At 32.9% G+C, this 11,630-nt stretch overlaps 1 protein-coding gene, 1 long non-coding RNA gene and 1 pseudogene across 3 annotated transcripts; 2 read left to right on the top strand and 1 right to left on the bottom strand.

Annotated features, from left to right (window-relative positions):
• The first annotated feature begins 142 nt into the window (after positions 1 to 142).
• Positions 143 to 4,788, top strand: LOC110119325 (annotated as a pseudogene).
• A 2,281-nt stretch (positions 4,789 to 7,069) lies between these two features.
• On the top strand, positions 7,070 to 9,865 carry LOC125385148. Its single transcript, XR_007224156.1, has 2 exons — positions 7,070 to 7,566; positions 9,350 to 9,865. It is a non-coding gene; the product is annotated as an uncharacterized LOC125385148 (long non-coding RNA).
• Positions 8,192 to 11,487, bottom strand: LOC100647182 (cytoplasmic tRNA 2-thiolation protein 2). Of its 2 annotated transcripts, none has more exons than XM_003395733.4 (4): positions 11,346 to 11,487; positions 10,935 to 11,248; positions 8,879 to 10,815; positions 8,192 to 8,674 (listed from the first exon to the last, which is right to left on the bottom strand). In XM_003395733.4, the coding sequence occupies exons 1-3, from the start codon at positions 11,405 to 11,407 to the stop codon at positions 9,713 to 9,715; spliced, it is 1,479 nt and encodes a 492-aa protein (XP_003395781.1). In that variant the 5' UTR covers positions 11,408 to 11,487; the 3' UTR covers positions 8,192 to 8,674; positions 8,879 to 9,712. The 2 variants fall into 2 exon arrangements, with proteins under 2 accessions (XP_003395781.1, XP_048262011.1); XM_048406054.1 differs by having other exon boundaries at positions 8,739 to 10,815.
• Between the last annotated feature and the right edge of the window lie 143 nt (positions 11,488 to 11,630).

Below are 11,630 nucleotides of genomic sequence, written 5' to 3' on the forward strand. Positions count from 1 at the left end.
ACTTTCATTATTAAGCCACTCGTCGTTTCTTATCTTTTTGCTTCTCGAATTTGCCGATGTTCGAAATTTATAGAAATAACGCAGGACGAAAGACTTTTCCTTCGTTTACGAGACACGTCATGGATAGGACCAGTGATATTATCAATCACCTTAAACACCGTCGTTTCTCCTTTATCGGTCGACACTGTTGTTGCATCGCTGATTCTCCTTTAGAAAATGACACTGATGTTGTATTCAAACACCTTTCACGTAACACAGCTGTGTCGTCTAGCGAATTCACAAAAGAACTTTGTTTTCTTCGTCATTTTTAGATGTTGCGCGACGCTCTTCACTTTAATTTTCTTCGACCGTCTTAAAAACTAGACAGTTTAACTTTCTTCAAATCCCCAATTGTGATACAACTTCCTGATGGCTATTTCGTTCGTTCGAGTTTGCTTTCGTTTATTCCTTGCGATCAGGAAATATGTCCTTCGTAATAATATATTCTGCCTGCAAAACGTTGGACAGGCGGTAACAAAAAATATACATGAACAACAATCGGGATTTTCTTGCTTTGAATTGAAAACACGGTCACTTTGTTTCTTTGCGAAGTATTCGCTATTTACAGCGATGCCGAAGAACGGTGAAGGAATTGAGAATAAAAATATCTTTTGTATTGTTTGTTTTTAACCGATTATGAGAAGGAAAACTGATCAAACACGATCGGACGACGTCAACAACACGACTGGGCCAACCACGTCGGAAGCCGGCTTGACAGAGGCGACTGACAAGAGACAAATCAAACACGAGAATGAGTGCATGTGCGCGCCTAGCAAGGAGAAAGATTTGCGCGCGCGTATCCACTTCCCGCTTCTTGGCCTGTCACTGGTCAGCCATTAGACTCTCTCTGTTTTAGCCCCCTTCCTATTTGCGTCTTTCCCGCCATATAAACTTCATAAGAATCTATCGGAACGGTTGCGTTGTTCGGTGTATTCTCGTAACAATAGCATAGCAAGTGCATTATCCCTTCCAAGGCAGGTACAAGAGCTATATCGACGGGAAGCATACTTTGCTATGTAGTAACACGGTTGTATAATCCTAACCCTAACCCTAACCCTAACCCTAACCCTAATCCTACCATAACCGACGTCTTCGTTTGGCCCCCTGTCCCTTACTCTTTCAATATTAAAACAAAATTCCTCATTTTCAGATTCTATATGTATATCGTTTGTTTACAAAAGCATAATTGACAGTAATATTAATTTTCCATTCCTATATATAAATGTCAATCACAAGTCAAATCAATAATCAACAAAATATACTTGTGATATTTCACATTAACAGCAATTATTAATTTTTTTTTAAATACACCCCCATGAACAGCGTGAATCTTTTTTGACAAATTTCATTCCTTTACATTTATTACGAATCAATCTATGTATATGTATAACGTAAGTACTATATATGTAGTATAGGTAATAGCGTAACCAAATACATACACCCATACACACAAAATATAATAAATACATGCATCAGTCTGTGGATCTCGCAACTACGCGCGGAGTTCATTCTATATTACGCGATCAGCCGGTGTTTCTAAACCCCGCGTTGTTCAAAGGGGAGAGCACTGTATATGTAAGAGAAAAGCAGAAAGAAACAATAATAGAAAAGAGAAGAAAATTTTACACGTTTACTGTACGTTACAAAAATGTGTTATTCGTTCGACGTACCACTAAAAAGGTAGAGATACGAGAACAGATAATATGAGATAAGGTTACGAGATAGAGTATAATCTAAGACCAAGAAAAAGCACGAATCATTTGCACGTGCAGCTAGTCGAAACATAAAATCCGTTATTTCGATACATTTGAACATAGAAAGTAGAATTTTTCGAAGATTTTAGTGTCCTCCGTTGTTTATACAAAAATTGTATAAAATAAAGAAATACTATCTCGTGTCTACCGTATATTTCGCAATATCCTAAAGACAAATAATGTAGAAATTTGCATGAAACAAAAATTACGTTATTTTTCTTTATAGTCTAACCTAAGTATGTAAAATACACGTATATACCTACACGTATTTTTGTATATATACACGTTTAACTGAACATTAAGAAAATTACAAATAATGCGTAAGTTAATAAGGGTAAACGATTTATATACCACATATTTCGTCGCAATATCTAAATTTCTTATATTCCCTTCATTTTATACGTCGATAAATGTGTATAAAAGCTCGATTTCGTTTAAATAAAAACTCGTCTCTTTCTCTCTCTCTCTCTCTAGCCATCCTCGAATTTTGATGGCACACTATTTATCTCTGGATGTCTAGGATAATGTAAAAGCGTATTTTTTATCTTATCAATTCAACCCTTACACGACCATTCCAATCGATGATATTTCTAATGTGATAAACCTATTGTATGAGATGATCGTATCCCTGGCTTTTTCTCTCCATTACTCGATTGGTAAGAAACGTATCCTTCTTCGTCATTAACATTTTTACTTTAGAATAATTGTTGAATAATATTATGAAAAATTTATATGTGATATTTTTATTTCTTTTTCCTCGCAAACGTGCTTTTCAACAATTTATACATTTGTATATGTGTACATGCATGAATACATTTTCTCTCTGTCCAAACTAAGTTGCGCAACACTTTTTGTTTGATCGTAATCGTCACAAAAACTGTTTAGTATCTCGACCCTAATTACTTTGCGAGGCTTTGTTAGTTTCTTTAGACGGTTTAAAGTTGAAACGAATGTTGAATCATGCGTGTAACTATCGAATGAATTTGTACCTCTTATTAGCTATCTACCGCTAACGCAAATCAGTCGAACTGAAGGAAATTGCCTTAAATTAAACTAAAAGAAATCCCTTTATGACGTTTAAGCTAAAAGAGGAAGTAAGAAAAAAAAAAAGAAAGTGTTTATTCTAATCTTCATGTATGAGAAAAACAAATATCAAATCTCAAAGTAATATAATAAAATTATATTATATGTATTATAATATGTAGGTATATTTTATAAACTGTCATGTCCAAAACACCGCTTGTCGGGTAAAAGAACGGTCGAATGACAAATTTATTGCTTCCCTTTGTCTTTTCCTTTGTCTAATTGTCAATTGACAATTGACAAATTGTCAATTAGAAGGGAAAGATGCTTGGGAAAAACAAATTTCAAAGTAATATAATACAAAGTAATGTATTATAATATGTAGATATATATTCTAAGAAACTGTCAGGTCCAAAGCACCGTTATGCAGGTAACAGAATGGTCAAATATCAGAATTATTGCTTCCCTTTTAACTGACAATTTGTCAGGCAAAGGAAAAGATGTTTAGGACAAACAAATTTAAAAGTAATATAATACAAAGTAATGTATTATAATATAATTAGATATATATTCTAAGAAATTGTCAGGTCCAAAGCACCGTTATGCAGGTAACAGAATGGTCAAATATCAGAATTATTGCTTCCCTTCTAACTGGCAATTTGTCAGACAAAGGAAAAAATGTTTGGGAAAAACGAATTTCAAAGTAATATAATACAGTTATACTATATGTATTATAATACGTAGGTATATCTTATAAGAAACTGACATGTCCAAAACACCGTTTCTCAGGTAACAGAACGGTCGAATAACAGAATTATTGTTTTCCTTCTAACTCACAATTTGTCAGGTAAAGGAAAAAATAAAACTTCAACTCGATGTATCGGTTGTAACACCGATCCTTGAACAGATACACGTATTCAACGAACAAGGCTTTCGCAGAGGAGATGTTTCGAGAGCAATACATATATTATATGGCAGAGCTTCGAACCTTCGACACGCAAAGGAACATCGATTCAAGAGGAGAGACGAACATTCTTCATAGGTCAGCGAGCATAGAACGATTTTAGACACGGCCTTTGGGCTGTTCTGTTCGTGCTTTGCGCCGTGGCATGTCTTCTCATTTCGTCCTAATAATCTTTTAATGTTCAAACATATTATGCATATTCTACCTTTTTTCCAATATACTCTAAATCAGACACGCGAGAAAAGTGATTTTATGTTCGATTCGCATTTGCATACTGCACATGATTAGATAAGACCTCTAGCTTGACAATAATGCGTAATTTTGTAGAAAAGAATCTAACGAAGACTATCGCATTCTGATACAAAATCTATTGGTGTTCGACGAAATAACGACGAATTTCCATACATACGTGTCTCCACTCGACTTTATCTACGACCATCGAGATTATTCAAACCGAAGAAATTTTACTTTACAATATCCTATTCCACCAACTATAGCCTCTCTGCTCACGCAACGTTTGACACGATAACCTCAAACACTGTATATACGTCTGACCCAAAGCACGAAAGTACTAAAAATTACGATACCGATAACAGATAATAAATTACTGTTGTTATGAATGATTTCCCTGTTAAACCAATTATATTGTATAAAACTGATCCCATTGTATGCAAAAACTAAACATAGGCAATAATAATTAACAAACAGTGTGAAAACTTGGAAATTTATCATCATTTGACACAACTACTTCCCCGAAACCTAAAATAAATAAAGCCATCTTCGGTCGATGATATTTGAAAATTTAGAGAAATATACATTATGTTCGAATTTTACGTAACATTCAAATGAGATACAGCGATATTTTGGTAGATCAGTTTGTTAATCGGCCGGTAAACACGAAAACAGGTATCAAAATGTCTCGAAAGTCATCGAGAAGAATCAAGACGCAACGATTAGCGCGAATAGCTGCACTACTATCGGTTACATAACAAGGCAAAGATACGATGACACGAAATAACGCTATGGTCAATTTATAAAGTACGTTCTGCTTTATCCTCGAAGTATTTCATTCTTCCCCCTACACCGACCTTTCTTGTTCCTTTTACTTCATCTTTTGCACTTGATCGGTAATTCGAATTAAGAAACATCTGATGAAAGCGTACTATATCGTGTAACGTACAATTTGCTATGCACCAAATACAATATGATAATGCGATACAACAAAAAATATCAAGTAATTTGTCATTAGATGTACAACAAGGATTACTATGTCGACCAAGGTCGATACTTGAAAACAACAGAGCCGGTATGTAAAAAAAACTATAACAAATCTCTGTCAGGTTTGTTGTGCGTATGTGTATATGTCTGCTATATGTATGTACATACATACAATTGCCTGTGTAATAAAATTAATAGAAAAAACGCAGTATAATAATTCTTCCATAAGATTCGGTACTGTTTCTGTTAACCATACTATTACTACTAGTAGTACCATTATTACTATTATTAGACGTGTTACACAATACTCTCGCGTCTTCTTAAACGAGTTTCGCTGGCCAATGACCAAAGCTAGATAACGTCGTGTATCGCGACCCATTTACCGACTTGCTAATCTCGAACTCTAATCCGAACTTGATTTTCTTAAACTTGTATGGCTTAAACAATTTTATAAATGTTACATTCTTGAATATCACAAATAGGATCGTAATTATTCAGAATAATTATTCACCGTGTGAGTAAATATGTGCTTATATACTATCGTTTTTCAAAAGACCACATTTACATACATATACTTTTAATATCCAATCTATCATTTATCACTATTTACTATATAAGTGTAATACTATCACAAAAAGTTATTTTTTCACTCGTCTCTTTGTATAAATTTCTTGCAATAACGTCGTTACCAAAAAATGTGATATCATGAAGCACAATTCTAATTTTAAAATCCAGATATGAATTTCTACATTTCTACAATATTACATGTACCTACTACATACATCTCATATGTTACGTTACGTAATAGTAGACACCATGCGGACACATTCGACTTACATTCATATTTTCGCACATAATATAATAACGCACCATTTGATTTCTCAAATGGCTTTAGAAAATATTTTATAAATTTGAAATTATTAAATTCTATATATATATATATAGAGAGAGAGAGAGAGAGAAATGAGAATGTTTATCTGTTAAGATAATGGGTATAAAATTTCACTAAATTTCTAAAAAAGACACTTATATATAATAAGACAAGAGACAAATTAATATAGGCTTCAGACTGAATAAAATACATATGTACATATTAATCATCCATATACTATAAACTCACTTTACACACAATCACATGGCGCGCGTATATATACCATGTTCATACATGTATACATATATACATATAATTATGAAGGTTTATAATCTTAAATTGAAATACTTCAATTTGAACTACAAATTGTAAACAAATTGCAATTGAATCTCATTTAATTAAATATGAAATATTATTCGATATAAAAGTTCTTTGAAAGATATGTTCCTATATTATACATTTATTCATTTAATTGTATAATGTTGAACGAGTTATCAGAGTTTCGTCATGTATATGTATGAAAACTTGTGTCGAAAGCAGTTATAGATCATATTGAAAATGTAAAGGCATAAAAAAGCTCAAGCAATCAGCGATCAAAAGGAGTAAGCACGTAAACATATTCGTATACGTACTATAGGTGCGCGTGCACGCAAAGCGAGCGAATAGTCAGACACTTCAGACAGGCAGGCAAGCATGGAAGGCACGACGCACGACGGAAAAAGCAGAATGACAGTTGGTAATTATAACGAAGAGCGGATTCCGTGGGGTAAGGCCGGTGAGCCCCGTGGAAGTAACGAAGTCCGCGCCGTGGCGCGCCACCACGTGCCTAACTAGCTAGCTGGCTTGCTGACTGCATGCTAGCTCGGTAGCCACGCGTTATATAGTATCGTAAATGATGGCGTCTCGTAATCAAAATTTTCAACATAATACGAATAATGAATTTTATTCGAAACCAACTAATAATGCTTAACAAAATTATGGATTCAGTACTGACTGATTATATCACGAACCTAGCAATTAATGGATTGATTTATACTCACCAACACGATGATCCATAATGAAAAAATTGAGATGGACGCAATGTACACGCGGTCTAGCAATGTCCTCGTGGTTGGCTTAATTCGATACTCGATCAGCTGTTAAATAGAGAAAGAAACAGCATGGTAAGAAAAAAGAAATACACTCTTTAAATGCGACCAGAAGTCATGTCACGCTTCTTAACAAAATATCCAAGTTAAACGAATAAATTAGGAAAAAAAATGTACAAAGTCTAACCAACAAATCGTGGGGACGCGTACACTAACACGATAAAAATATTGCATGATCGCGCAACACGAGCTAACTCGATTTTTGCCGGTCATCGAGTTTCAATACACGAATGATGAATGACAAACAACACTAAAAGATATGCCATGTCCATACCGTTGAACAGTTAACACACGATGTGTCTCACGGTTTCTTTCCCTCTCACGTTTTCTTCTTCGACCAACTGATCTGTCGTTCGACAACTCACCGGTCTATCTCTCTGTAGTTTCCCTATGTTTCTTTCGATCACAGCGTCCTTTTCTGATCGAATTACTTCCCGTTAGGACTAATTTCTCGTTCTCTCTGACAGATAAACACTACGAATGCGGCGGGTTCTCGCAGCGTGTGCGCCAGCGTCAGTAAGATTGACAGTCGGCGCTGATGACAGACAGGTGCGCCCGCCTTCCGGCCTAACAAGTCGGCAACCTACCGTCCCGCTTACGTATCTTTCTCTGTTCGTTCGCATACCCGTCTGCCCGCCTGCCCGTCTACCAGTCTACCCGTCTACCCATCTACCCGCCAAGACCCTTTGCACGTTATACCCACATTCATCCATTCTCTTTTAACATTTTCCTGCCATCTAGTGACGTCCTACCCAAAACATCTATATACTATTTAATTTTATACGTATCTTTTCATTCACTAATTTCAAATATGTAAATAGATTACAATTATCTTTAGCTTTAACCTCGTTCTCTTCCAACTTTTCGGTTGTATGACTAAATTGTATCTTTTATTTAATATAATCTTTTCTTTTTTATTTAATATTACTATTACCATTTATGCATTTTTTAAGTTTTCACTAGCTTATCAGAAAAGAAATAACGAATATAACAGGACAGTTGAATTGTTTTGCGATTGTTTTTACGTTCGTTTGCATTAAATTCGATGCATAAAACAGTTTATTTAACAACACAATTTGTTAAATTCTGACTAAATGAAAAAGCGCAAGTCATGAAACAATAATATTGAAATAGATATAATGGATAGGAAAAATAATAGAAAAATAGATTATACTTCCTTCTAATTTGTCATTATTAATCATTTATCCAGTTTGATGTTGAACAAATATTTTACTTATTCGATGCACCGTTGACTACTTAAGTTGCTTTTGACATTTACATATATATATTTACATTTCAACATAAATTCTAAAAGAAAGCAATAAACGGTACTTTCTCATAATTTCTTTCTCCAGCTTCGACCTGACGAATAAATTCTCCACATATTAATTCATATCTACTCCTGCGTTTTTCTTGGGTCATACATTCTTGAAAATCATTAAGTACTGCTCCGCATTTCTCTATTCCTTTATAAAATCCATATGCTTCGATACATTCGGCTAAACGAAGCTCAAAATTGTTGCATCTATTTTCATGCTGACTATGTAAATTTATTGACAATATTTCAGTCAACGGAAAACGTATCAAAGGACCAGAGTAGGTATAGTATTTATTTCGCAACTTCCGCAAGCTTTCAACATTACTTTCACCCATGGTTCTAAAATTACAATAATATAAATTATTAAATACCATTATTAATATTTTATTACGGGATTACATACAGAAAATAACTGAGTTGACTACAACATTGAAATAGATACTTTGCACTTTTATTAATATAACCTCTGTATTGCTTCTTTTTTATCTTATTTGTTTTTATATTATGATATAAGTACGTGCTATAGATAAGATAATATATTACCCAATAAAATATGCGTATATAATAAATAAATTTTACTCAAATAAGTCGTTGCACTTCCAAATAATTCAATAGTTACTTCCTTGAATACTTTGTTGTGTAATAGGGTAACGAGCCAATACAGCCAGATAATTTTGCTACTATCGCCATCTATTATAAGTTATAATAATGAGATGAAATTAACTTATCCAACAATCAAGATTATTTTCCATTATACATGTGCATATATTATAAATAACTTTTGTTAAAGTTCTCTTTGAACCATATTATATGAGACAAAATTTTCGATCAGCCCACTAACAATAAAATAATCCAGGCTGATCACGCTTCGTGATTCATCCTTTATTCGTATATTGCACTATAGCTTATTGTTACTGTTATAATGTTTATAAAAATTATTATAATTATTTTAGTTTCATTCATTTACACATATACATATACATTAATTATTTATTAATTGGATGTATTCTCCAGTCGATAGGCCAAGCAGTCTCCATCATCATGCAAATGTTTATATCGGTAAAGAGTGAAAAGATACTATGCAAGGAAAGAATATTTCTTACTGATGCCGGCGACGTGCGGATCCGTATGAAATGCGGACAGGAAAATAATAAATTTTATAAAATTTGAGATATCAGGAAGCTATAAGAAATACAAAATATGATAAATATTGTATTTTATTATATCATTTCCATAAAGTTAACAGTTATTCGAAATATCTCTGTTACAAAAGTTACTCTGTTAAGAATGTTTAAAAGTAAAATGTGTTTAATTGTGTTCCTCTATCTAGTATGTAAAGTATTTCTTAATATAAATAAATATTCTTTTATCCACCAATTACAATAAAAAATCTCTTATCTCTTCTCGTAAACATGCAACTTGTAATCTTTTTTGGACTGCATCAAAAATAAAATTAGGCAAAATATTATCTACTTGTTTTGAATTTAAGAAAATTAGTCTACAACCATAGCATAGATACTTTTCAATTGTCGATTGTGTCAGAAAAGACTTATGAATGTCACTTTGACACTGACATTTTTTTTGTCTTAAAGCATTTAAGCTTTCAATTTGCTCATTATCTGATTGTTCACAAATATTTAACGAATTCATAGTCTCACTTAATGAGGTATCGGTAATTGTAGAAACTAATTTAGAAAACAATTTCGCTTGTACAACCGATAGTTGTTCTTTTGGTAAATAACACGAGTCTAAAGTTAATTCACAAAGTATACAGATGTTATTATCCTTTTTAATATTAGCATCCACCTTTGTATCATTGTTCTCATTATTAAATCGCTCTATCTTTGTAGCTAATTTTTCGCTGGTACGATATATCGTGGATACAGTGCCATAAAATTCAGAATCCAATTTATGGACAAAATCTCTTGTGACATTTCGTATAGATATAGGAAAAGAGAAATTATATTTGTCAGAACTAACAATTGGATGTAGATTGTAACAGTCCAAATAGTTAGTTATGTCATTTTGTGTAAAATCTCTGAGTGGTCGAAGTAATGTTACATTCGTGTGTCTTGTGTCAGAGAAGCCAACGTTAAAAGGCAATTGGGAACCTCTTCCAGTCGATACATCGCCAAGAACTTTTATCGCAAGATCAAAAGATATATCGGCAATGAAAATTTTATTACAATTAAGTTTACCAGCTGCGAATGTAAGTAATTTACGTCTTAATTGCTGTAATAATTCATCTCTGGCTGTGTCATTTTCCAAATTATCAAACATTTCTTGTATTATTGTATCCTCATCACTTGTTATGCTCATTGATGGATCATTTACTAGTTGCATTTCTTTAGAAATACTATCGCTTGTACATTTTGACAAAGGTAAAATGTACGTAGTCAATTGCAAACTCTTAGCTTCGTTAGCTAATGCATTTCGAATAGATTTTCTTTCTTCGATCGAGCGTCCTTTCACCATACCATCTGTATACATAGAGTAAAGGATATAAAATATAAAATAAAAAGCATATACTTGGTCTTCTTTTTCTTTTTCAAATCTAGTAACAGAATAGTAGAGTATTTGAAATAGTAGGAATACATACCATCTATATAAAGAACTTTAAACGATGGTTGCAACTTTTTGGAGATTGATTCATTCGTGTCAACCATAATAAGATGTAAAAGCGCAGTTGAATTTGCTTTCCCTGAATGAGCAACAAGTATTGAGTCATTCGGTCGTATAGACTTGGATTTACTTAACGTTGCTCTAAATTTATGTCTTAATATATTTAAAAAACATACTTTACAGTATTCATTCCTATTCTTAGAAAAGACTTGGACCTCTTGACTACCACACTTTTTACAAAAAGGCGTAGCATTATGCATTTCTGTGGTATTAATAGGGAAGGAAGTGTTTCTGTAAAAAAGATAAAGATCATATCAATAAAAAAATTATGAAATAAAGAAATATTTGCATAAAATTATATGAAATTCACATATAGCATAATACTTACGTGTTTTCCGCTATTTCTTTTACTTCAAAAGTATCGTATTCAGACTCATTTAACGTGCACATTTTATGGTTTTTCGTGAACTGTAGTAATTATGTAATTCTAATTACGGTTTTGAACAAAAACTCTAATTTTTAGTTCCTTCCGAATAGTATAACTTTTTCGAGTGTTCAGCATTCATAAATACTGTGTACATATTAATAATAAAGAAAATCTGGAGAAATTTCTATCAATTTTGTTTCATGATGTAGTAATTGATTACATACAGCTATGTAGATACTTACATGT

The sequence above is a fragment of the Bombus terrestris genome, chromosome 5 (assembly GCF_910591885.1).
Source record: "Bombus terrestris chromosome 5, iyBomTerr1.2, whole genome shotgun sequence".
Classification (NCBI taxonomy): domain Eukaryota; kingdom Metazoa; phylum Arthropoda; class Insecta; order Hymenoptera; family Apidae; genus Bombus; species Bombus terrestris.

Bases quoted from the DNA above. Each gene is read 5' to 3' on its own strand.
- LOC100647182 (XM_003395733.4), bottom strand. From the start codon at position 11,407: ATGTGCACGTTAAATGAGTCTGAATACGATACTTTTGAAGTAAAAGAA. The intron at 11,249-11,345 runs GTAAGTATTATG...TCTTTTTTACAG, and splicing joins AAAGAAATAGCGGAAAACAC to AAACACTTCCTTCCCTATTA. The intron at 10,816-10,934 runs GTATGTATTCCT...CTATGTATACAG, and splicing joins TAAAGTTCTTTATATAGATG to ATGGTATGGTGAAAGGACGC.